Raw genomic sequence first — 26785 nt, forward strand, 5'->3', positions numbered from 1 at the left:
TCAAATTCCTCCATATTCCCTCTTCTATCATTGTTGTTTTACAGGACAGCAAGCCTACAAATTCATTACAGCACCTCCTTCTCGAGCTCTTTTTTCCATTTTAGCAACAAGAAGCAAGCCCTATCCATGTACTGCTGATCAACAATGGAGAAAGGCTGATTTCTCCTCTTTCTTCTCTCATACTATAAAGAAATCAGTTCTTATCATTGCAAAATAGATAATGGATGTGTGTTTGTACATCTTTGCATGATCTTGTAAGAGTGAGAATTACTTCTCCTCACTCTCAAGTTGATTGTAACTGAGCTCTTCCCTAAGGGACTTGGGTTGAGCAGAAATACATTCCTTCAGGGGGGGGGGGGGGGGGTTGCCCATCTTCAACCCTCAATCTTGTCTCCATTACTTTACATTTTCATGGCTGTAATTTTGTGAGTAATTTTCATTTTCAGCTTTAAGTGTTCATTCTCTTTTATATTAAATCTCGAAAACAAGCGAATATCATAATTGTTAAGCATACTACGTTGTTCGGGGCATTTACAGTGGTATCAGAGCTTTGGCTCGGTTCTCACCCCAACAATGGTAGTGCTTACAATTATAAGTTTGTTTGTTTTCAGCCCTTGCATTGAGTGCTTGAGCATATTTTTCTTAGAGTCTCAATGGATCAATCGAGTGCTATCCTTCAAGCCATTCAAAGTCTTAGAGAGGAGAATCAGTAAATTCGTGAGCAACTTCTCAAACTAGAAAAAGTTGAGAATCCCAAAGAATTCAAGGAAAGAAGCCCATCTGCTTCAAGGAGACAAAGCCATACCAATGAAAGGAGCCGATCAAGAAGTCCAACTACTTCTAAGAGGTAGTCCCATTCTACTTCAAGACAAAGAAAGAGATCGCATCGAAACTCATCCTCTTCTTCAAAGTCATTTGGCGCCTACTCTGATGGACCCTCTTTTAGTGACGAAGAGTCACACCCTTCTCGTGGAAGACCTCATCATCGTCAAAGGCGTCGATATTCTTCACCCTCGTCTCCATCTTCATCCCCATCAAGCACTTCATCATCTTCAACCTCAAGATCCGGGCATGGACAAAGCCATAAGAAGAAGAAGAAAACTAAGTCACTATCTCAACTTGAAAAGAAGATCAAGTTCAGTATGTATGATGGTTCCCGAAATCCTGATCTTCTTCTGAAGTTTATTCGTCAAATTCAAATTTTGTATGGTTATGACAAGTATAAAGAAAAAGAAAAGATTAAGTTTGCAGCTTTACATTTGACCGACTTAGCCCATACTTGGTGGACGGGGTTGGAATATGATCATGCTGCCCCAAAATCATGGCGGTCCTTTGTTCGCATGATACAAAGCCAATTTCTTCCTATTCATTTCAAAAGAGAAGTAAAAATGGAATGGGATCGGCTTTGGCAAAGGAAAAATGAGTCACTTGGTGACTATACCAAGAGATTTTGGGAGCTACTTTTGAAGGTCCAACATTTCAAGAAGATCAGCAATTAGGAAAAGCTTAGGAAGTTTCAAGGAGGTTTGCATTTTAAACTTCATACTGCTCTTAATCATTATCATTGTTCTAGTCTCAGGAAACTCATTGACCATGCTGAGATATGGGAAATGGAGCACAATGGCAACAAATCATTCCAAAAGAATGATAAGAAGAGAGTAGCTGATGATGAGGAGTATTCAGCCCCAAATGAAGGACAAAAACAATGGCAAAAGCAGCCATCAAATCAAAAGAAGATGAAGCCCTATGCATCTCCTAATGCTTCTCAATTTCGCTCCAATCTATACCCACAAGCAAAGCAACTTTCCGAAGAAGAAAAGCAACGCTTCATGAAAGAAGGAAAGTGCTTTAAATGTGGACAAACAGGCCACATAGCGAAGCAATGTCCAAACAAAGGACAAAGCAAGGTTTCTGACAACAAGCCTAAGTCGTCAGTGAAAATCAATGCTATCAGTGATGCACTTGCAAACACAACTCACACTCCAGAGATGCGCAAATTATTAAAAGCTTGGGGACAGTTGTTTGCAAGGTAAGCAAGCACTATTCTTGATAGATCTTGGGGCGAATGAAAATGTCATTTTCTTGCAATTAGCTAAAGAGTTTGGATTAAAGAATGAAGAGATGGACACTCCGGTAAAAGTTCACCAAGCTTTAAATGCCGATAAAGGTGACACAGTGAAGACTGTGACACCCTACATTGGCAAGCTCAAGTTTCAAATTCAAGGCTACAATGACGAAGATACCTTCTGTATCGCAGATCTTGATGGTTGCGATGTGATTCTTGGCATGCCCTGGAATCATAGAGTAGATTCAACCATCTTCCCTTAGAAAAAGAAGGTAGAACTCACCAACAAAGGCAAGAAGTACGAGATCCAAGCTGGAGTTTCTGGAGACACCATACCTATGGTATGCCATATGCAAGTCTCTAGAGTAATTAAGGATTGTGTTCAATGTTATTTGCTTTATGTCACTGATGTAAAAGATAATATGAATGCTGAAAACCAAGAGCGACTTCAGCTCTTGGAAAAGTATAAAGATTGTTTTTCGGAAGATCTTCCTTATCAGCTTCCCCCAGAAAGGCCAGAAGACCATCATATTGATATTATTCCGGGCAATTCTCCTCCTAATATAGCACCATACCGTGTGAGCCGTCCTCAACAAGAAGAAATCAGAAAGCAAGTCGAAGACCTACTCAACCATGGGCTAATTAGGCCAAGTAGCTCACCATTTTGTTCACCGGTTCTTCTTGTTCAAAAGAAAGATGGCACATTCAGGATGTGCATTCATTATCGAGCCCTCAACAAAATCACTGTGAAGAATCGGTTTCCTATTCCTAGAACTGATGACATTTTGGATCGTCTAGGAGGCTCAAAGGCTTTCAGCCGCATTGATCTAAAGAGTGGTTATCATCAAATTAGGGTAATACCACAAGATGTACACAAAACTGCTTTCCGCACTTTGTACGGTCTTTATGAATTCATGGTGGTTCCTTTCGGATTAACCAATGCACCAGCCACCTTTAATCGAATGATGGAGCGCATCTTTACAGAGCATCGACAATATGTCGGTACTTTCTTTGATGATATTCTTGTCTTTAGCAAGAATGAAGAGGAGCATCATCAGCACTTAGAGATTGTTTTACAATTACTTCAACAAAATCAACTCTTGGTAAATAGTAAAAAGAGTGAATTTTTCATGCATAAAATAAATTACCTTGGGCATGTCATCTCTTCTGAAGGGATTCAGATGGATCCTGAAAAGATCAAGATAATCAAAGAATGGCCTCATCTTCATGATGTACACGAGGTACGATCGTTTCTTGGCTTATGCTCTTATTACCGCCGCTTCATCAAGAATTTTGCACATATGGCTTCTCCACTTCATGACCTTACAAAGAAGAATACCTCTTTCCAATGAAAGAAAAAAGAGAAGGCAGCCTTCACAAGGCTGAAAACAACTCTTATTTCTAGACCTGTTCTTACCATTCCAGATTTGGTAAAACCATTTGTGGTGGAAGCAGATGCTTGCAGTGATTGTATTGGTGCAGTGCTAAATCAAGAAGGCCATGCCATAGCCTTTGAAAGCCGCCATCTAAATGATGTGGAGAAAAGGTATGACATTTATGAAAAGGAGCTCTTAGCAGTGATTCATGCTTTGAAGATATGAAAACATTATATTTTAGGCAATGAATTCCTTATTAAAATTGATCATCAGAGCTTGAAGTATTTTAAGACTCAAAAGCATTTGCAGGAGAAACATGCAAGATGGAAAAAATTCTTGTCTATGTTTCATTTTCAAATTATGTACACTCCAAGGAAACAAAATGTAGTTGCTGATGCACTTTCTAGAGTGCCTCGCATTGCAACTATTACAGTGGCTCATCATGAAGATTTTCAAACGATGAAGAATACTTATGAAGATACTGATTTTGTAGCAATTTGGTCAAATTTACAGCAAGGAGGTTTTCATCCAGATTATTCCATCAAAGACGGTTACCTTCTCATGAACAATCGCCTTTGTGTCACTCTTCCTGTTCGACAAAAGGTGCTTAAAGAAAGTCATGAATCCCCTTATGCAGGGCATAGAGGAAGGGCAACCACTCTAAGTGCAATTGAGCACTACTTTTATTGGCCAACATTACGAAGAGATACACATAACTTCATTGAGGCTTGTCTAGTATGCCAAAAATCCAAGTATGATAGGCAGAAAACTCCAGGATTGTTGCAGCCTCTTCCAGTGCCCAAAGATCCATGGGAATCTATCACAATGGATTTCATCTCAGATATTCCAAGAACACCTCAAGGTCATGATATGATTTGGGTCATAATTGATCAATTCAGCAAGCAATCATATTTTATTCATTCTTCAGCCATATCAAGAAGCTTTTCAGCTGAGGACAGCTGAATAAAAGCCAGAGGGCTGTCACAACTCTATAGAAACAGAATTTGTATCCTTTTTCATTAATTTTTCTATATAATGATTTATTAAATTTTCTTCCTTTGCACTAATTAGATATAAAGAAAAGTGCATTGGAGCTGGCCACTGATGAGTGGTCACAGGTTATGGTAGACCCACGCGGTGGGTTAGAGAAAAGATAGTTCACACTTCCACCTACATGGCCCGATTGGACGTCTCTAACCAGAACTCACGCATATCAGGGTTAGACTCGCACACAGAAAGGATTGATGCCTTGAAGTGTGGGCTAGATCCGCCAGAACAGACAGTTACAATCAACAAGATGGCATGACCATGAAATGCTTGTACAATGTGCATGTGTAGGCTGAAAGCTTGAAATGCACATTTCTTTGCATAGGAAAGTCACATGAAGATTCTCATACCGTTTTTGCGATGTACATGGAAAAAGCTTTCATATGACACCCATATTGGGGGGTCCCTAAATTTTAGGAGGTCCCTAAATTTTAGGAGCCTCGAATTAGCCTAAAAATGCTAGTCCTAAAAAATAGGGATGTCATTCTAAAAATAGTAAATTCTGTGCTCTGACTGTGCTTACTAAATTTGGTTGTTTCTATTCTTGACAGCATTCAAACCAAAAAGGAAGGCCATAGAGAAGAGACAAGTGTCAAGACACTTGTCACACAAGTTTCCAAGTGTTCCACCACTTGTCACATCTCATGACATGTGGCTGGACACTTGTCTTGTGCTACTCCACTTTCCCCTTTTGTACTAGCTCTTTCCTCTCCTATAAATAAGAGCTCGTTTTTCTTCATTCAGCATCACTTTTCTTTGCTGTAAACTCATGTACAGCACCCACAGATAGCCAGAAACTGGCCCTATCCATCCCCATCATCATCCCCCACTTCTCCATTATCAAATTCCTCCATATTCCCTCTTCTATCACTACTGTTTTACAGGACAGCAAGCCTGTAAATTCATTACAGCACCTCCTTCTCGAGCTCTTTTTTCCATTTTAGCAACAAGAAGCAAGCCCTATCCATTAACTGCTAATCAATGATGGAGAAAGGTTGATTTCTCCTCTTTCTTCTCTCATACTGTAAAGAAAGTAGTTCTTATCATTGCATAATAGATAATGCATGTGTGTTTGTACATCTTTGCATGATCTTGTAAAAGTGAGAATTACTTCTCCTCACTCTCAGGTTGATTGTAACTGAGCTCTTCCCTAAGGGACTTGGGTTGAGCAGAAATACATTCCTTCGAGGGGGGGGGGATGGTTGCCTATCTTCAACCCTCAATCTTGTCTCCATTACTTTACATTTTCATGGCTGTAATTTTGTGAGTAATTTTCATTTTCAGCTTTAAGTGTTCATTCTCTTTTATATTAAATCTCGAAAGCAAGCGAATATCATAATTGTCAAGCATACTACGTTGTTCGGGGCGTTTACAGAACTTGATGTCCTTATCTCTTTAAAGAGGGCTAATGGAAAAGGCTCTAAACTTGACTTTTGTAATCTGTCAGTTTGGAAAGCAAATAAAATTTTCATTTTACTCTCGTGTCTCCCGTAAGTCCAATGTCTTGGACTTACTGCATTCTGATGTATGTAGTATGCCCATGAAATCGTTGGGTGGTGCTGCATATTTTGTTTCTTTTATTGATGATTATTCCAAGAATATTTGGGTTTATCTGTTGAAAAAGAAAAGTAAAGTGTTTGTTGTTTTTAAAATTTTTCATGCATTTGTGACCACTCAGACAAGTAGAAAGCTAAAATGCTTGAGAACAGATAATGGGGGTGAGTTCACATCTACTGAATTCAAGTCTTTTTGTGACTTGCATGGAATTAAGAGGGAGCTTACGGCTCCTTACAGCCCTTCTTCAAATGGGGTGACTGAAAGATATAATAGGACTTTATGTGGAAGAGTGCAGTGCATGCTATCCACTCCTAATCTTCCTCATGAATTTTGGGGAGAGGCACTTAAAACCGCGGTTCACATTTGCAACCGCTCTCCAAACAAATCCTTAAATAATAGCATCCTTGAGGAGGTTTGGTCTGGCAAATCAGCCTCATATGACCATTTACGCATATTTGGTTGTAATGCTTTTGTGCATGCTAGAGATGAACTGAGGAACAAACTTGACCCAAAATCCACCAAGGGCATTTTCACGGGCTACGGTGATGAGGGTGAATTTAGCTACAAAGTGTGGTTACCTCAATCCAAGAAAATTATTGACAACCATAATGTTGTATTTAATGAGGCAAAATTGTTGAAAGGTACTTTAGCCTCTAATGAAGATATGAAAAATGTCAAATTTCAGAATTTGCAGCCACCTATTACTTCAAATGATGAGCCTTGTAATGTTGTACCATAGGCTGAAACTAATGATCAGCCGGTTATTTTTGAGCCAGATGATGATGGACAGCAAATAGAAGCACAAGGAGGTCATGGACAGCAAGATAGACTTGCTAATTATGAAAATGCAGGTGCTGATAATGAAAATAAAGGTGCTGTACAGCATGAACAGCATGCTGAAAATGGCATACAGCAGCCAATAAATGTTGAAAATAACATACCTCTAGATGTAGACCCAATTCCTGAGAACGTAGATCATTGGGTACGCAGGTCTACACGCTTAAGAAGGCAACCACAAAGGTATGACCCCTCCTTGCATTATGTGATGCTTACAGAGGGTGAACCTCTTACATATAAAGAGGCCAAGGCATGCGAATTCAGTAGTAAGTGGGAGCTAGCTATGTAGGAAGAGATTAAGTCTCTATATGCTAATGATACTTGGGATCTTGTATTGTTGCCCAAAGGAAGGAAGCCTCTTCCAAGCAAATGGGTTTACAAAGTAAAGACAGTTGATGGGAAACCCAAGTTCAAGGCAAGACTAGTTGCCAAAGGGTATGCACAAAAGGAAGGGATTGACTTCCAAGAGGTCTTCTCACCTGTTGTGAAGATGACCACTCTACGTGTGCTTTTTGCTCTCACTACTGTATTGGACGAGCTGTACCAAATGGATGTGAAAACAACTTTTTTGCATGGTGACATTGATGACAAAATCTACATGAAACGGCCCGAAGGCTTTGTAGTTCCTAGAAAAGAGCAGTTGGTGTGTAAACTAAAATGCAGCTTCTATGGGCTGAAGCAAGCACCACTACAGTGATACAAAAAGTTTGACACCTTTATGCTCTCTCATGGGTTTACAAGCAGCCATGCAAATCATTGTTTGTACATGAAAATGGATAAGATGGCAGCCCCATCATACTTGTTTTGTATGTGGATGATATGTTGCTAGCCGGGAAACGAAAGACTAGCTTGGATGCTCTCAAAGATCAGCTGAAATCAGCTTTCTCCATAAAAGACTTGGAGAATGCAGAGCATATATTGGGCATGAGGATTCGTAGGGATAGAACACAGAAATTATTGTTCTTATCTCAAGAAAAGTACATTGAATGACAGATTTAATATGGCTGAAGCTAAGCCTTTTGGGGTGCCCTTATCTCCATATCTTAAGCTTAGTAAAGCCAACAGCCCAAAAGATGACGTGGAAGCCAACGCTATGAAGGGAGTCCCTTATGCATCAACTTGTGGCTCTCTTATGTATGCTATGGTTGCTACTCATCCAGACATTGCTCATGCAATGGGAGTTATTAGCACATTTATGTCAAATCCTGGAAAAACACATTGGGAGGCTGTCAAGTGTATTCTTCGTTACCTAAAGGGTACACAAAGAAAGTGTATTTGCTATGGGCAAGGTGCACTTAGTTTGCAGGGTTATTGTGATACAGACATGGCAGGTGACTTGGACACTCGTAGGTCCACTAGTGGGTATGTCTTTACAATTGCTGGTGGGGCCATTTCTTGGTGTTCCAAGTTGCAAAACATCGTAGCACTGAGTACTACTGAAGCTGAATACATATCAGCTACCGAAGCTTCTAAGGAAGCTATACGGTTGAGCAGACCTACAGAGAATCTCGGCATGTGCATGGGTACTGCAGTGTTGGGATGTGATAGCCAGAGTGCTGTGTACCTAGCTAAGAATGCCATGTATCATTTACGCACAAAGCATATAGATGTGCAATATCACTTTATCAGACAAATTCTAGTGGAAGATGGTCTAATTACATTGACCAAGATCAAAACACAAGACAGCCTTGCATATGTTCTCACCAAAAGTCTAAGCAAGGCTCAGCATGAGCATTGCATACAACTAGTGGGAGTTGGTTAGAGGTTCACTTCGGACCTTTAAGTGGAAACTTGTTGGGATAAAGGCCCTTTATTCACCTACGTGTATAGTACACGTGTATTATTTAGTTGTACATGTGAATGCACCCTTACATGCCCTAAGTATAAATACATTTTATTCTGTGTACCAACACATTGTCGATACACCCAAAATCGAATTGTACTCTCTCTCTCTCTGTCGCTTTCACTCACCTGCACACTTCTCGAGTTACTGCTCACTCCTCCAGCTATTACGTGCCCTAAGTATAAATACATTTTATTCTTTGTGTACCAACACATTGTTGGTACACCCAAAATCGAATCGTACTCTCTCTCTCTGTCACTCTCACTCACCTACTCACTCCTCGAGCTACTGCTCACTTCTCCAGTTGCTAACATCTCCAACAAACCACGTCTTCAACTACTAACACTCCTCTAGCTGCCTAGCGACCCTTCTCCTCTGCTGGCAATAGTTTTCTCCTAACTGGTTTCAATCTTCCTAGCTGTGTTTTGCTGCCAAATCACTTTCCAACTTCGACGACAGCTCAAACATTCCCTAGGAGGCTACGTTTTCTAGTTCCTTACCTTGTTGTGGCTGTATTTTACCTAGAGGCAGGCCACTCCACTTTTTTTTTCTCCTCTTGAGCACAACTGTTGCTGATGATCTTCTTCCTCAACTTCGACAACCCCTGAGGATTGTGTTTCACTCCCTCTACATCTAGTTGTCCTTTCCTTCATCATTCAACATTTACCCCAATGCCCTGAGATTGCATTTCACTCCCATCACTACACAGATTCCCTACAAGTGCTACCGCCTGACCAGCTAGGACAATGCAGTCCTCAAGCTTTTGCTCCATTGTATCAGGTTGAATTATTCAACATGATTCGGTGTTCATCATTCTTCACTCTTCTTCTTCGTAGTTTCTCAGTTTTTCTTCTCTCGGCATTCGTCGTACACTATGTTTCTCCCTACAAACCCTATTCTCTCTTTGATATGGGATAAGTACATACTGTGAAACCAACCTTCCTCCTCAGATAGGGTGGTAAATCCCTAATTACAACTTAATTACAGCAGCAAACAATAAATGCAAATCTGAAAATACAAATTTACCTACTAATCTTGGACAATGCACACCCGATTGACCCCAAAATTGGTGCCTCTTTCAGTATTTCTTTAGCTTTATTGAAGAAAAAGTTGATTTACAATAGGATTCTCCCAATCCCTTTCGGTATTTAAACTTCCCTTGCTGTCCAAAGTGACCATCTAGTCTTCAATCTATTTCACCCCTTGATTCGGGCATTCAATTGGCCTTCACCCACTTCATAGATGATGGAAAATGCCCCAAATTCAATGGCTTTCTAATCCTCCACTTGAATTCAGCTAAAATTTACCTTCAGCCTAGTTGAATCCAAGTCTTGGAGCTTCCAATTTCTGGCGTGCTTCCCAAGGCTGTTGTTAAATCCTAATTTTTTCTGTAAATTAGGGTTTACAACAAAGAAATTTGCAATTTGTCAACCTCCAAGGGTCCAAATGCTAAGATCTTCACACCAAGGCTATGAAATGGTTGGAAGATGAGAGGGAAAGCTGTAGAGAGAGAAAATTCAAAGTTTTGTCGCGAAGAATGACTGAAAATGAATCAAGTGCAGCAGCTGCCTTGCCACAACAGCATGTAGATGCAACGAACTGAAGATAATCAGTCATTTATTGCTGCTGCCCTACCTCAATAGCCTATAGATGTTGTCACCTACTGTTGATTGGTCTTCTTTTGCCCCTGGCTGCCTCAGAAGATCCTCCAATGGCTGTAAATCAGACCAGCAATTCCAGTGACCGGGTGAAACTCGTAGTAATCTGCATACATCTCACAGTGAGACTAGTATACTAAGTAGTGATCTCATGGCAAACATATTGTCAGCACAATACCTTGGATGCATGCTCAATACATCCGATATCCACTACATACGAAAGCTGTCCATAACTGGAGAAGGGGAAGTGCTACCTTCCCCTTCAACATCAAGCAATACTCTGGACCCTTGCTCTGTTGAACCTGACGGAGCCCGAAAACTAAAGTCGGCTCTAACTAAAAGACATCTAGGTAAAGCTACAACAATTGAGAATGGTCTGTCAAGTCATCATCTTCCATCCATTTGGCATCCATTGGTGAATAATTCTAAAATTTCACCAAGCATCTCCTAGAAACTTTACCTTTGACATTTCTTTCCTTATGTGCCAAAATCTCCTCAGGTACCAAAATCTCATCTAGCTCCTCAATCTCAAGTTCAATTTCAGCGAACATATCCTCTGGCACATCACCATGAGAAGGCCTCAACAAACTAACATGAAAAGCATTGTGTATTCGCCAATGTGGAGGTAATTTCAGCCGATATGCCACATTGTTGATCTTCTCCAACACCTGGAAGGACCCATAGTATCTCATACTCAACTTCAGATACAATATTTCTCTTCCTTTCATCTTTTTCAGCCTTGCCTTTTCAAAACATAGCAATACATACTAACCCTCTGCAAATTGCAAAGTATGTCTATGGCGATCAGCTGCCCTCTTTAGCTTTTCTTGCAATCTCTGAAGTGCATATTTTATCTTTGCATAGGCTATATCCAAGTTTTCCACGTAACAATCAACCTCAAAGATCTTATCCTTAGTTTGCAGAATAGGTGATACCTTCCTACCACCCTCAACCACCTCAAATGGAGCTTTGCCCATAGAAACTATGCACTGTGTTGTTGTAAGCAAACTCAACCAAGGGCAAATACTGCTCCCCCTATGTCTTGTGGTCTAAAACATAGCACCTCAAAAGATCTAACACAGTAGAATTTACTTCCTCAAACTAACCATTTGTGTGCGGATGGAAGGATGATGAAAATTTCAACGTGGTTCCCATATTCTCAAACAAGCCCTTTCAAAAAAAAACTAGTCATCCAGAGGTCTCGATCACTGATGATCGACTCTGGTATGCCATGATACTTAAAGATGTGCTGCAAAAATAATCATGCCATATGATCAGCCTTTATTTTCTTTCTCATCAGAATGAAATGGGCTTGTTTGCTAAACCTGCAAATGATAGTCCATATCCCATCATTCCCTGTAGATGTCTTAGGAAGCTCAAAAATAAAGTCCATTGCAATACTCTACCAAGGTCTATTTGAAATAGATAAGGGCTGCAATAAAACCGACATCTTTTGCCTATCGTGCTTTACCTTCTGGCATACGATGCATGTCTTAACAAATTGTTCTATACCTCAAAGCTAGCCAATAAAAGAAATGCTCCACTGCCTTGACCGTAGTATCAATACCTTTGTTTCCTGCATACGGAGGAACATAACTTTCAGTGATAACTCTAAGCCTTAACTACTTTGTCACGCATAGTCGTCCATGCATCATCAGAAATCCATTTCTTAGCACAAAGTGTTCATGCCTTTGGCCATTGCAAAGCTTATCATAAACATTAGCAAAGTCTGAATCAGCAACATATTGCTCTTTCGTGGCATCTAACTCAGTGTGATAAACTATGTTGACGGTCGAAATTTGTGGCTTACGTGATAGTGCATCAACCACAACATTCTTCTTACCATCAATATGTACAATCTGAAAATGAAACATACAAAGAAAATTTGCCCATCTCATATGCTTCTCTGACAACTTTGTCTGCGTCAGAAAGTACCTCAAAGTTTGATGGTCTGTCTGCACTGTAAAATCAGTCCCCCAACAAATAATGTTTCCACGTAGACAATGCATGAATTACAGCCAAGAGCTCTTCTCATAGACTTACAAATTATTTTTTGCACCGTGGAGAATTCGGCTCTCATAAGCCACAACTCCGCCGTCCCACATAAGAACAATCCCAATGCTGGTACCACATGCATCACATTGAACTATGAATGACTTCCTTAGATCGGGCAACACAAGCACAGGATCTGAAATCATATTTTCCTTCAACTTTTCAAATGCTGAAATTTTCACTGATGTCCATCTAAATGGCATATCCTTCTTCTCCAAGGCATGCAATGGAGATGCAATTTCAGCAAACCAGCCTATGGTGACACAATTCATTGAACACAATATCCAAGTGTTTTCTATGCTCCGCCTCGTTCTTTGAAAAGATAATCATATCATCAAAGAAAGTGCCCACAAATCCTCTATGTGACCTGAAGATACAATCCATCATCCGATTAAAAGTGGCAGGAGCATTCGTAAGTCCAAAAGGCATAACAAGAAACTCATACAATCCAAAAGATGTCCTAAAAGCTATCTTAGGCACATCTTCTGGTCTAATGCGTATCTGATGAAACCCACTTTTCAAATCTATATGGCTAAATATGGCTGCCCCTTGCAATCTATCCATAACATCATCGATCCGAGGAATCAGAAAGCTATTCTTTATTGTGATATTGTTCAAAGCACAATAATCAATGCACATACGCCATGAACCATCCTTTTTCTGCACCAAAAGCACTAGAGAACAAAAAGGAGATGAGCTCAGCTGAATCAATCCTTTTTCTAACAGCTCATTTACCTGACTCGTAATCTCCTCCTGTTGGGCTGCTCTGACTCTATAGGGTGGCTTATTAGGTGCACTACTTTCAGGGATAAGATCTATGCCATGATCTGATCTTCTTGCCTTTCAAGCGGTAGCTTCCCTGGAAGTGACTGAGAGAAGCAATCGGCATACATTTTCAGAAATGACATGCGATCATTCTCTAACTTACACATGTTCCCAACATTCTTACTATCATCTTTATCCTTAGTAAAAACCAAGTACACTGAAAGATGATTTTTCATTACTTTAGAAATGGCAACTAAAGATACAACAGAGACAGATTCACCTTTCAACTTTACATCAAGTGTGAGTACCTTTCCCTTATGCTGAATAGTGATCTTTTTTGCACGAGGATCAATCACTGCATGCATATGGTGACACCATGGTATACCAAGCAATACATCACAACCCTCAAGTCGAGCAATGAAGAACTCGTCGTTGTCCATATATCCTTGTATGTGCAACCGAAGCTTTCCAATGAGCGGTGTGACACGCTCTATATCGCCTTTACATGCCATTCCAACTTCCCCCATAGGTCCCATCTCATCCTCTCTGATGCCTAGATGGGCGGCCATGTCAACAGAGATGAAGTATGCTCGTGCACCATTATCAAAGAAAATCGATGCATGTTGATCCCTAATTTTGCCCCATGCTCTGCACAACTCAATAGCATCATCATTGGGCTGATCACTAACAACATCGAGCACCAATCCCACTGATGTTTTAGGCTTCTTTCCTTTAGAATCTCCCCGATTTTCTGATTTTCCAGCTAGCTGCCTATTGGGACAGTCCCTTGCAATGTGACCCTCCTATTCACAAATAAAATATTTATTTGCAGCCATCAATTCCCTACATTGTGCCAATGTTTTCAAGCGCTTTCTTTGTTGTTTTGGCCTATTTTCAAGCTGATTTTCAGACCTGCCCCTTTTCTCAACCTTAAACAACTTTTTATTCAGCTTCTCCTCACTCTCTAGGAAGCCCGAATCCTTCCCACGTAGCAAAGCATCCGCTGTAGCAGCAGTCTCTATAAGCTGAGACATCCTAGACACGGTGGATTAAATGCAAAAATCCCTAATTCATTTGGGCAGCCCACAGACATATTTTTCCACTTGCTCATGAAGGGATACAGGGCGATAAGAAGTGATAGGCAGCAATGCATCCCAAAACTTCTTATTATATTGCTCCAAATTCTTACATTCCTTAGCATCCAGCTTATTCCAAGCTATCATGATATCCACCTCAAAGGTACTTGTCAACCAATTCAATGCAAACATTTGCTCGAATTGTATCCACATTGACGGTGCTCTACCTTGCATAAAAAAAGTGGACCACCACTGTAATGCATTCCCTTTCAAGAAAGTGACTCCCTTTCGAATCTTTGAGGACTCCATGAAGTTCCCCACTGAATAGGCTGTGTCAAGCTGTTGAATGAAAGTCAAAGCTTTCAACCTATCTTGTACACGACTGAAGAACTCAAACTTCACTTCTTTTCCACCCTCATCATAGTCTTTTGCTGCCCCTTTGGGTGTAAAGTTATCATACACTGGCTGCCACAAAAAGGGTGCATTTACTGAATTTACATCAAAACCAACACCAAACGGAGCATTTGCATGACCAACATTCATTCCTTGAGCCCCATAAGCATTTGGGGGTGCAGATGCAGTACCAAACATGCTACTTTGTGCCCAAGCTACTTTGTGCCCCAGCCATCAAGCCAATGCCGCCATACATAGGGTTTTGCATATTTCTAATCATACCCGAATACATTGGGCCTCGCACTCCATGCATTGGTTGCTGCATACCATAGGGATTTGTGCCATACGTACCCGTATGCGGTCCTTGTCCAACCATAGTATGAAAAATCATGCTTCCACCAAAATATCTTGGCTGCCCCATCATAGCATACACGCCTGGCTGTCCAAAATCCATCGGATTGGCACTTCCGCGATGGCCTTGCATTTGCATTCCTTGACTTATAAGTACCATCTGTTTTATTTTATTAGCATCTTTGGGAGCTTCAAATGAAGGATTTGGCATTATCTTCGGTGCATCTTGCTGTCCCGAAGGTGTAGAAGACGTCTTCTTCTTCTTGCCTTTACTGTTCTTCTTTGGAGCATTCAAAAGTCCGGTAAATTCAAGATTGTTTACCAATTCAGCAAAGAGATTTATTGCCGTCCTCATCTGATTCTTGAACTGGTCATTAAATTCCTCTTCACTTTGCTTGTCATCAGCCTCCTTATGCCCGGAAGACCGTGCATCCTGCCCAGTAGCAACATTTCCAGCCTGTTGTCCATGGTTTGAGCCTTGTCCAAGGTCAGGCATTGCATTTCCTTCATTCCCATGTGAACATTCATATTGAGAGGTATCATCACTGCTCGAGTCCATCTCATTGTTTGTATGAAGACATATTACTACAATTTCTCAGCTGAGAGTAAAAATCAGCACTAGCACAAAGCTTTGGCTTGCAATCAGGTGCCTCGGGCCCACCAAATCAACGGAACCATGAAACCAGCCTTCCTTCTCGGATAGGGTGGTAAATCCCTGATTACAACTTAATTATAGCAGCAAACAATAAATAAAAATCTGAAAATACAAATTTACCTTACTAATCTTGGATAATGCATACCTTATAAGCCCCAAAATTGGTACCCCTTTCGGTATTTCTTTAGCTTTATTGAAGAAAAAGTTGATTTACAATGGGATTCTCCCAATCCCTTTCGGTATTTCAACTCCCCTTGCTGTCCAAAGTGACCATCAAGTCTTTAATCTATTTTTCCCCTTGATTTGGAGACTTAATTGGCCTTCATCCACTTCATAGACGATGGAAATACCCCAAATTCAATTGTTGGCTAGTCCTCCACCTGAATTCAGCTGAAATTCACCTTCAGCCTTGTTGAATCCAAGTCTTGGAGCTTCCAATCTCTAGCACACTTCTCAAGGCTGCTGTTAAACCCTAATTTTTGTTATAAATTAGAGTTTACAGCAAAGAAATTTGCAATTTCTCAACCTCCAAGGGTCCAAATACTAAGATCTTCAGAGAAAGGCTGTGGAATGGCTAGGAGATGAGAGGGAAAGCTGTAGAGAGAGAAAATTCAGAGTTTTGTCGCGAAGAATGACTGAAAATCAGTCAAGTGCAGCTGCTGCCTTGCTGCAACAGCATGTAGACGCAAAGAACTGAAGAAAATCAGTCATTTATTGCTATTGTCCTGCCTCAATAGCCTGTAGATGCTATCTCTTGCTGTTGATTGGTCTTATTTTGCCCTTGGCTGCCTCAAAAGTTCCTCCAATGGCTGCAAATCAAACCACCAGCCTCCCCTCCCTCTCTCTTGTAGATTGAATTTATAGAAATGCCTCTCTCCAGCCTCTAAAGACGTTTTTCAGTCTTGCATGGGCATTTTTCACAAGTGGCAGTCTTCCCAAATGGTTTTTCCAACATTTTTCATAATTAAATATTAATTTTCAGCCTTAAAATACTGAAAATTAATCTAATAATTTTTTCGGTGCCCTGAAAAATAATCTGATTGGTCAATAATTAGATTCACTAGGCAACTTTCATTCCCGAGTATCTCTGCACCATCTTTGACTATCAAATGGGCGTTAGGTACCATTAAACGCCATTTCTCTAGTGTCACCAACTGACACTTATGGCCAAATGGATGACCTAGGCCAACAACTGGTACCAGATACCACCAAGTACCCGTGCGGCAATAACTTATAGCAACTTTTGCCTTTGACATCTCGTGATTTCTTCAGGTCCCGAGCTTGTAAATTTAGTTTAACCCTAGTTGCACCTCACATGTGCATCATTTACTTAATCATGTGATTAAAAATTAATCCATATGTTAAGTGAGGTTTCAAAAATACATGTCCTCATGACAATGTTGCTCACAAGTACGACTGGGGTACTCTCTCACACAATGAGAGTGACCCTTGGGGCTGTTTAAATAGGCTCTGGATGGCTAGGGTTAGAGTTTCCCCTACCCTCCATTAGTCCATTTACACTCATCTACCTTTATCCACCCTTGGATGCAGTGGATTCACATGCCTATCTCTCAACAAAATCTAACACCGAGATCGACCTAGTACCTATTAGGCATAACTTATTACAACTTTCACCTTTGGCACCAACTAATATCTCGAAGTCCTAGGTCTCACATTGTGAAATAATTAACTTGCACCTCTCATGCGCTAGTCACATTTGCACATTTGATTAACTTTTAATCAAATGCTAAGCAAAGCAATAAAATTTCATGTTCTCATGATAGCTCGTGATAGGACTCGCCGAATCAACCTTGAGTATGAGCTCCAAGAGTTCAAAACCAGGATGACCCTAAGGTCAACTCTACCATCAACTTTGCCTCATCAATAGAGCTTTCATCTTTAGGACAACTATATTTGAGCTCCTTGATATAAAAAAACCAATCCATTAATAGGCCAAGATGAACTATTAGCCTAATGGCCATGTTTCTCTCCTAGCCAAGCATTGAGGACTTCAAGTTCCAACATATACATGACTTGGATGCGGTCAAGTGACCTTTAGATGAGAAGCACCTTTGGCACTTAAGACTAGGCCACGTTGGCTATAACTCTCTCTATGACTTGTCAAGGCACCGTTCATTTTTTATTTTCCACATCTAAAACTAGCTAGGGACCTGTGCCACAAGTGGTAGTTAGAGAAACAACATTGCACACCATATCCACCATAATAATCAACTTGTGGAACCAAGGGACCACAAATTAATTCCTCTTGACATGAGTGGTAAATCATCTATACCATCTTGGAATGGATCAAAATATTTCTCTCCTTATGGATGATTTCTCCTATCATATATGGGTGTATTTTCTAAAGAAATAAGCTGAAGCCTTCATCTACTATTCTACCTGCATTGATTAGTCCAAAATCAGATGGTTACACACATTTGGATAACAAGGCAGTGGTAAGTTTGTCTCCCATGAATTTACCAAGTTCTAATAGGAGCTTGGCATCCGACCCCAACTCACCTCTAACAACTTCATTCTTGGAATGGAATGGTGGAGCATAGTGTTGAGCTAAGAAAGGTCAATTACCGATTACCCAAGGTGAATTACCAATTAGACCTTAATTAGCTCTTTTAAAATAGCCCCAAAACTTATTTTATGCCAAAGTTTATGTGTCCCATAAGCAAACACCCAAAATTTTGGGAGGATCCACATCTATAAATAGAGAGGCTGCGCACCCACTTACTCAGTCTTTGTTTTGCAGATCCCCACCAACTAGCGCCTACATCCACTACTATCTACACCCCTCCACCGGCAAATACTTCAGATCGTGGTACAGCCAACCATTGCCTACCTGCCCTGACACCTGTGCATACTGCACTTGCTGCAAGCACACTGATTCCAGCCATTTCGGAGCAGTTTGCAGCTATTGCCAACCTTTGCAGGTTGCATTTTCACTGTGCAGGGTCTCCCAGGGAGATAATCAGCATTTGTTGTCTTATCACCACCATTTGTATAAGTACCAGGAGGCTTCATTTTCATCATCCACCATCCATCTACATCACATTGATCATCCCCAGCCTGTTGCCCATCTTTCAAAGCTGTGGAGCCTGTGTTTTGCAGCTATCCACCTAGCATTTTTTCTACTGTGTCTTGCTGTCACTGCCATTGATCAGCCTAATCCAGACAGTTTCCTCATTTTGATCTGTGTTTGCAGCAGCTGATTGCGTAAGGGGCTGCCTGCATCAATTCAAGATCTGTCAAGAGTATGACATTCCCAATTCATCTATGCCCTGGTCCACTCTAATTTCTAAGACACAGAGGTTCGTGGCTTTGTATTCACCTTTGCATAGTGAGTTTTCAGCATTCTTTCATCTTTCATTATAAATTGCTCTTCACCTTTGAGTTCTATTGTTTATCATTGTGTTCTATCGTACACTTTGTGTTTATCTTCTATGCTCGAATATTTCTTTACATTATATCATAGCTAGGTACTCATTGAAGAAAGCTTAGCCTTGATCTAAAAACTCAAAATCAAAGAGTGATAAAAATGCAAAAGGGAAGATGACTTCAAAAATTTCATCACAAAATCAATCTCCAACTCAACCTATGCTAAGGACAAAATAGGAGTGATATTCACAATTCACTCCCAAGGAATCCAAAACAAGGGGAGATAACACTGACTACTATATACAATACAGGACATATCAAATCTCACGGGCCAAATAAGACTTGATTCTTATGCATCCAACCCAACAACTTCATGAAGGTAAATATGATAAAGTCCCCTTGGATGATATGCACAAATCTGAGGAACTTGCAACATGCGGGATACTAGGTTAAGTCATGAAAAGGATCCCTGCCAGTATATTAACACAAGAAGAGGCAACTATGAGAAAAAATCAGGTTTGTCTTCTTCGAATTCTCCTTCTAACAATGTTAGGACTAACCCTAATGAGGTTGGAATTCATGCTAGAACTAGGACTTAGTCAATTTCCCAAGAAGTTCATCAAGACTGCTGAACCCTCATGGTTGTAAGACATAGAGCTTGATTTTGAAATGCAGTAACATAAGGGTATAACTGAATAGGCTGCTGCTGCCCTTAGTAGCATCACCAAACTGCCTATGGTTGGAATGACTTAGGCCAAGATGTCCACTTCCTTTTTCGGGTCCTCATATAGTGCTGAGTGTTTGGTTGTGTCTAGTAATGTGGACACCAATGTGCTGAGCGGTTGGTTGTTTTAATTACTCTAGACACCCTCATATCCTACAATTCATAAACCGGCATTGTTGTTTGGTGCTTAGTGTTCCATGTGTTCTTGATTGCCTTAGAACATAATCAAGCTTTCTAAATTTTATATATTCTCAATGTGTTATTGACTGCCTGTAAAATATATATAGTCAAGTTTCAACAATTTTCAACCAGGCTACAACTAAGGTAGTGAAGTATGTCTTAAGAAGAAACCAATGATAAAGTCATTTAGCAAACCTCCATGGAGCCAAACCAGCCAAGATGAAACACCCATGAGGATGTAAAGAGCTGTCCATACAACTGGAAAAGCCCAATTCTGCACAAGAAGAATAAGCCAGCAGCGATTCTTAGCATGCAGCACTACCTTGAATCTTGTTCACCCAATTAAAATAAAGAGCTGAAAGATTTGATAAGGCCTTAACAATTTTAAGCATCTTGATTTTTCCATACAAAAATGATGATATACATCCATATCAACAATTCAATAAATCCCACTATGGACAAAGTTGGCTCTTTTGGCATTGTGCTAGCATACAGGAGGTGTCCATCGCGGCTTCTTGAGCTGCTTGTACCAATCTGCAAGGAAAAAAAAACTCCATTTAACAATAACACACACTCTCTCTCTCTCTCTCTCTCTCTCTCTCTCTCTCTCTCTCCTGTGCTGATCTTGACATATAGAGAGGAGCTACTATAGCTTGATATTTTATACATTCATTTTTCAGACATACTAATCTTTAGATGTCAGCCTTATACTAGGATGCATTTTTCTTTCACTTTCATGGTGAGATGACATTGGAGAGAGATGTACTTTGGTCTCATCTCATAGGCCACATTGGCCTTTTGTAGACATTAATATTTCTTTCTTTCTTTCTCTTCTTTCTATAGTGGCTACCCTAGTGATAAGTCACTTATTTTATTAACCCACTAACCCAAGTTCAAATCTGCCTTTTTTAACACCTATACTAAATGACCATGTGGAACGTATACTAAATGACCATGTGGAACGTAGGAGTTGAACAAGGCATTCTGGTCACCACGCGTTCAACTTACCCAATTGAGCTACACCCATATCTCCCTCCCTCCCTCCCCCTTGGTAGGAGTCACAACAAAGCAGTGGCAGAAGAATCTTCCGTAGCCAAGAAACTAAATACCAATGGAGAAGTCCCTAGTAGCCAAGAAACTAAATGCCAATGGAGAAGACCCCTCTCTCTCTCTCTCTCTCTTTCGTGTGTCATGATGGGATCCTACAGGCCAGTTAGAGGACCATCAAGACATCATCTTGTACCTGATAGTAGCATACGCTTGCAGTTCTTAGGATGTAAGCACCAGCATAGTTAGTTGGTTTCATTTTCATTGTTGTTGTGGAACCCAGACAACATGATCAGATGTACTTATTTCTTTGTCTCATAGGCCATTCTGGGTTTTTGGAGAGGTAAACGCATCTCTCTCTCTCTCTCTCTCTCTCTCTCTCTCTCTCTCTCTCTGTGTCTGTGTCTGGATCATATCATACCGCTTTCTCCCCCGCTGGTGAAGAGAGTTCCGATGAAGCTGACGCCCAGAGGCAAGGCAATGCTGAATACCAAGGCTGCTGCTGCACCGAGCTCCATTATGCCGTCTCTGCAAGTTAACTAGCTCGCTGTCTGTCGTGTAACAATAAACTAACTTATCTTCCAATCTTTTCCTTAATATAATTATTAGTAATAAATATAATAAACTAATAAACTAACTTATCTTTCATCTTTTCATTCGGGTAGCTTTTCATCTGCCACGTGTAAATTACCTCTACCACCCAAGATAAAGTGGTGCGACACATGCCTAAAAGAAAAGAGCCAACTTCCAAGGATTGGGAAATAAAGAGTTAAAGATGTGATGGGGATGAGAGATGGATGAGGCATGTGAAGAGTCCTATCATCTATGCTAGCATAAGAAGCTTTTCTTTCTCAATTCCTGGTTTCCATGGATGCATGGAGGAGGGAGGGAGTGCAAAGTACGCTTCGCTTAATTGTTGGGGGTTCCTCAACTCTATTGTGCTGAAAATGATGCAAAAGACTATGGCTAATAGTATGGACCCGAATTTTGTTAATATGGTCCATGGTAATCAAGTGGATATAGGCCATGCCAAGCTTGGATAGTATGGTTTTTTTTTTAATTATTTTGTCTAGAGATGTGAAGAAGGTTCTCAAAGTTGTAGTAGGTTTCTCACTATTCCAGTTTGGATTACTAGTTTGTTTTCCTATTTTATGAGAGGAGTCCTATTGAAGGATGACTTTGAGAAACAGTTTGAAGAAACTTGTTAATCACATGCTTCTTTGCACCAATTTAAGTTAATTGTATAGGATTCTTTAGTAGGATTTGATCTCAAGGTTACAAGTAGGATTTGGAATACGCGTTACCTTACCATATGAACTTCTCTCTTGACTCAACTCTATTGTATAAGGGGCCTAGTATGGATTTCTTTCTTATCTCATTGTATAAGGGCCTATAAGATGGTTAGATGTATAGTCTTTCAACGGCTTGTTTTGGGCATTTATTTCCATCTCAAGAGCACCTACCCTGATGCTAATGTGAATACCCTTCGATAGTAATATCAATCTATTTTCACATCTTAAAAAAAGGTACCATACTTTTGAGGAAATAAAGCACCATCTTCAATTTTAATTATTGTCTTGAGGTGCTCCTATCAATTTCTTAATAAGATATCAAGGAATCAAAGTAGCTAAAAATCTAAATCATCAAAGTAAAATTCCTCATTCTCTTGAGCCATATAGGATGGTGATGAGAGTTTGTGGGGACAACCCACTAGCAAAAGGAAAACAAAGAATAATAATAATCTAAAACTATAAGCCTTAGTGGTTAAAAATACTTGAAGCCTTACTGTAGCTATCATTTTTCAATCAAGTGTCGTCATTCTGAGCCATCAATGAGTTCATAACTTTCCCTTGATGCTCCTTGTAATCATCAAGTACTAGTCTCAAAGACTTAAAGAACCATTAATAAATAAACCTATAAATCATCGCTTATAGCCTTTCAAAAACTTAGACATCAAGAGTTAAAACAAGTTGGACTAAAGTATATCGGATTCATCAATCTTGAACCAATAAAAATAATAGATAAAGAATATAAAAAAGACATAAGTTTATAAATAGGCTATCATCAAGATAAGAGGAGGAAGTGCAATGTGCTATGGTCTCATTATGCCTTGGGCTCTTCACTAATCAGCTCGGTCACAAAATGCATAATTGACCTATTTACTGCCTCAAACTCATCAATCTCCATCCTAGCATACACTTTAGGGCCACCTTGAAGAATGAAACCAGTCAATTTGCTACCACCTTGAAAACCAAATAATAATCATAATATTTAAGGTGAGCCTTATAAAGCTTCATCAAATGCATGGCAATTAGGCCAAAGATTCTCCAATAACTAAGGCCTCATATTCAACAACTTGTTTCTCCAATCATCCCAAACTACTAGTGTGAACCTAAGACTCACCAACATGCCTCTCAATAAAATTTACCACTACTTTCTACCTTGGAATTATCAATCATGATGAGAGGCCCATATGCTCCTATCACAAGAAAACACAAGGTTTAATACATCCTATAAAGAGAGAGGGATGGCTTCCATTAAATAGTTCTTGCTAGATTAGTCTAGTTATCGTAACTCAAGATAGATAGAAGTTACCTTTAGAGAGGAGTCACAATTGTTAGGAGATGGTTATATTGAGATTAATAACTATAAATGTAGCTATTATTTGTTCCTCTCCCTAACATGGTGAATCCCATATGGAAAGCAAGAACACATGGAGCTTGTTCCCTCATAGTGACATGCTTCCCTTTACCTACTATTGTGCTCTCTTACAAGTACCTTACTTTGTATACCATGATGTTTCACCACTCACTCATGCCATGCAACAATTACTCTACTTCAAACCCTTTCAATTGATGATATATACATACTTCCTTCCAATAAGCACTTTTTGATCAAGGTGCCAACTGACATCATCTCTATTATCCACATTTTAAGTTCATCCTTCGATAATCACAGCTCTAAATAGCCAAATAGGCCATGATTGATCCTGCTAATCATAAGTCTACTAGTCAAGATTGCATTCTCCCCCTTTAGACAACTAGCCCACATCATAGCCCTCTGCTACCCAAGTTTTGATCAGACAACAACCCATGCCATAGCTCTCTACTACCCATGTTGAATGCTATTGCCTAGTGAAGACATCTTGTTTTCCATGATTTAACATGGCACCAATAGCAAAACATTCTCTTGCTACCCCTAGTTACCACCATGATTGCCATGCCAACAATGATTAGATAGGCCCCAAAATGGCCCATGCTTCCTCCTAGTTTGTCCATTGGTTGTTGTAGACAACAGAGATCAACGGTCCACATGCTCTCCACCAAAATCACCATCTACCTTGACCCCAGCATCATCCTCATCCACAACCTAAAGCTTCATCAGTTGACCCTCCACTTTCATCACCATCTTCTTCCCAAAAGTTAGCATCATATTGTGCCCCTACAACAACATAGGTATCAAGCTAACATTCAACAAGAAGTAAGAGGATTTGGCCTTAAGTCCAACATAGGAGGCCTCAAGGGAAGAAGAGCATCATCAATGCCAACAATCATATGTATCCCTACATTTATTGGTATTCCCTATGCTCTCTTCTTTCTCCACTCTATCCCTACATCCAATTGTCCACATTGGCAACACTACAAGTAGAGAGAGGAGGAGCATCTGAGAAGAAGAGTGAATGGAAGAGACCTATACAAGGGGGGAAGAGCCGCCACGAGTAGAGCTAAGGGGAGCTTTATTTGTTACAAAAAATGGTTGAGCAAGAAGAAGAGATTATGGGGAAAAGTAGGAGAACAAGAATGAAACCATAGTGGTATGAAAGAGACTTGATTGATTGATAGTAAAGCAAGTACATTATTTTAAAGCTAGAACTTTCTAGCTTGGACATACACCTCACTCTTTGCTTATGGGATTCAGTTACATGTTCCTCTAGCACATGTACCTCTAGCACCACACATATATTTTAACACCCCGCCTTGGTGCTAGCTTACCCTCTAGATAACTACACCTAAGGATGTAGGTTGCCCCCCCTAAATTCCTATTAGGCCTCTAGCTCATATAGTGTCAAATAGAGTATAGACAATTTAGAAGAGAGCTTCAAGACATTCTTTTTAGAGTTTGTTTCCTTACAAAATTCTGTCGTCTGGCTCCAACATTCTTTCTCGGTGTGTCCAAACTTGTCCAACAATCTTGCTCTTTGTGTCCACTTCTCCTACATATCCTACAAACAATTTTTTAAAAGGACCCTTTGTTGTAAAGTGTAGTTATTATGGGACTCAATGTAGAGTCTTGGGCTTTCTCCTTAAGTTTATTTTCTTACTCATATAAAGTGGCTTCAACTACATTGAGTTTTCTATTGGGTACATTCCTTAGTGTTGCTACCACATGCTCGTAATCTTTGTTAGGTTTATCCACACTATTGACGAGCACTGCAATGGCTTCATCTTCTTCGATATGTTTGCCTATTGAAGATACCTATCTTTTTAGACTTGTAAATATGTTTATCAATTATGTTAGGGAATCATATTGGTTTCAATCAAGCTTGAAAAAATCCATTTTCAAATTAAATTTAAAGTTTTTTGCTCAAGAGCCAAATATCTTATCCAGCTCATCCCATGCCTCTTTACATTTTTAATTCCTGAAATCTAGTATAGGAAATCATCAAATAGACCCCAAACTATTATCCTAAGGGCTTTGTTGTTTTTCCTCTTCCACATTGGCTCATTAGGATCTTCAAGATCTTTGGGAATCTCCCAAAGGTCTTTCCTCATCAGATGATACATGGTTTTCATTTTCTAAGTGTGGAAACCATTGCCATTAAATTTTTTCACTGCTTTGATTTTAGACATTTTGGGAGTGGAGAGGTCTTACCAATGACTCGCACGGCAATGTCTAACTCCACTTTACAAAAAGATATATTATGGGAGCTACAAGGTAGGTTTTAAGATGAATACTTGCATACAATAGCATTTTTATGACCTTTTAGGTGCTTGTGGTTATGACCTACATTTAAAAGAAATAGATTTCTAAAAGAACTCGAGTGTTAATGCAAAACTACGATGTGAATGGGCTTTTGTACAAACGAGTTTTGAACCTTTCAATGTGAGTAGAGGCTAAAAGAGAAAATCAATTTGGTAATCCCTTGTGAATGGGCTTTAGTATAAACAGGCTGTGAACCTTCCAATGTGAGCAAAGGCTAAAAGAGAAAATCAATTTGGTAATCCCTTATGAATAGGACGTTGGACTAACTAGTTTAGGCGTGAAACATGCTAAGAGTAGGGGGTTAATTGAGCCTTTGATGTAAGGCTTAAGAAAGAGATAAGATAAATGAACAGGTTGAGCATGTTGTTGAATTCAACTTTGATGTGGCATCTAATTTGTGGTGGCCGATTTGATGCAGAGGTTGTCAAATTTAGATTTGATGTGGCATTTGATTTGAGGTGGTGGATTTGATGAGCAGGTCACCGATTTGCTACGATAACATCAATCGGATCCAAAGCATGATAAAGTCAAAGCTTCAAGCTCTCTCTTCTCTTCCTTTTCTCTTCTTTGTCTTTGACACAGAGTAAGTAGCCCCCCAACTTATCTTGAAAGAAAGCTCTCAACTTCTATGGAAGTAAGCCCCTTAAACATAGGGCTTAAACAGCCCCCTCATGAAAGTAATGGTAGCCAAAAGCAAATATGACAGAACTTGAAACTAGCCTTCCAATGATTGCAACCATCTTCTTCTTTTCAATGGTAGCCTCGAAAATTGCTTTAAGTATGCTAATG

At 39.9% G+C, this 26785-nt stretch overlaps 1 protein-coding gene across 4 annotated transcripts in view; it reads right to left on the bottom strand.

The window, feature by feature from the left end:
* LOC148015527 (uncharacterized) overlaps nucleotides 1-21597 on the bottom strand; it is a 78659-nt gene extending 57062 nt beyond the window's left edge. For 3 of the 4 annotated variants that reach the window (XM_087664979.1, XM_087664977.1, XM_087664975.1), the window contains exons 1-3: nucleotides 21435-21592; nucleotides 20460-20500; nucleotides 20162-20240 (exon numbers count right to left, since the gene is read on the bottom strand). In XM_087664979.1, the coding sequence (XP_087521105.1) occupies nucleotides 20162-20240; nucleotides 20460-20500; nucleotides 21435-21531 (217 nt within the window). In that variant the 5' untranslated portion in view covers nucleotides 21532-21592. Of the gene's footprint in view, nucleotides 1-20161; nucleotides 20241-20459; nucleotides 20501-21434 lie in introns of all 4 variants that reach the window. The other variant, XM_087664978.1, reaches the window with a different exon arrangement.
* Between the last annotated feature and the right edge of the window lie 5188 nt (nucleotides 21598-26785).

Source organism: Lygodium microphyllum, chromosome 24 (genome assembly GCF_053477565.2).
Source record: "Lygodium microphyllum isolate KBCC chromosome 24, Lygodium_microphyllum_v1.1.10, whole genome shotgun sequence".
NCBI classification, from domain to species: Eukaryota; Viridiplantae; Streptophyta; class Polypodiopsida; order Schizaeales; family Lygodiaceae; genus Lygodium; species Lygodium microphyllum.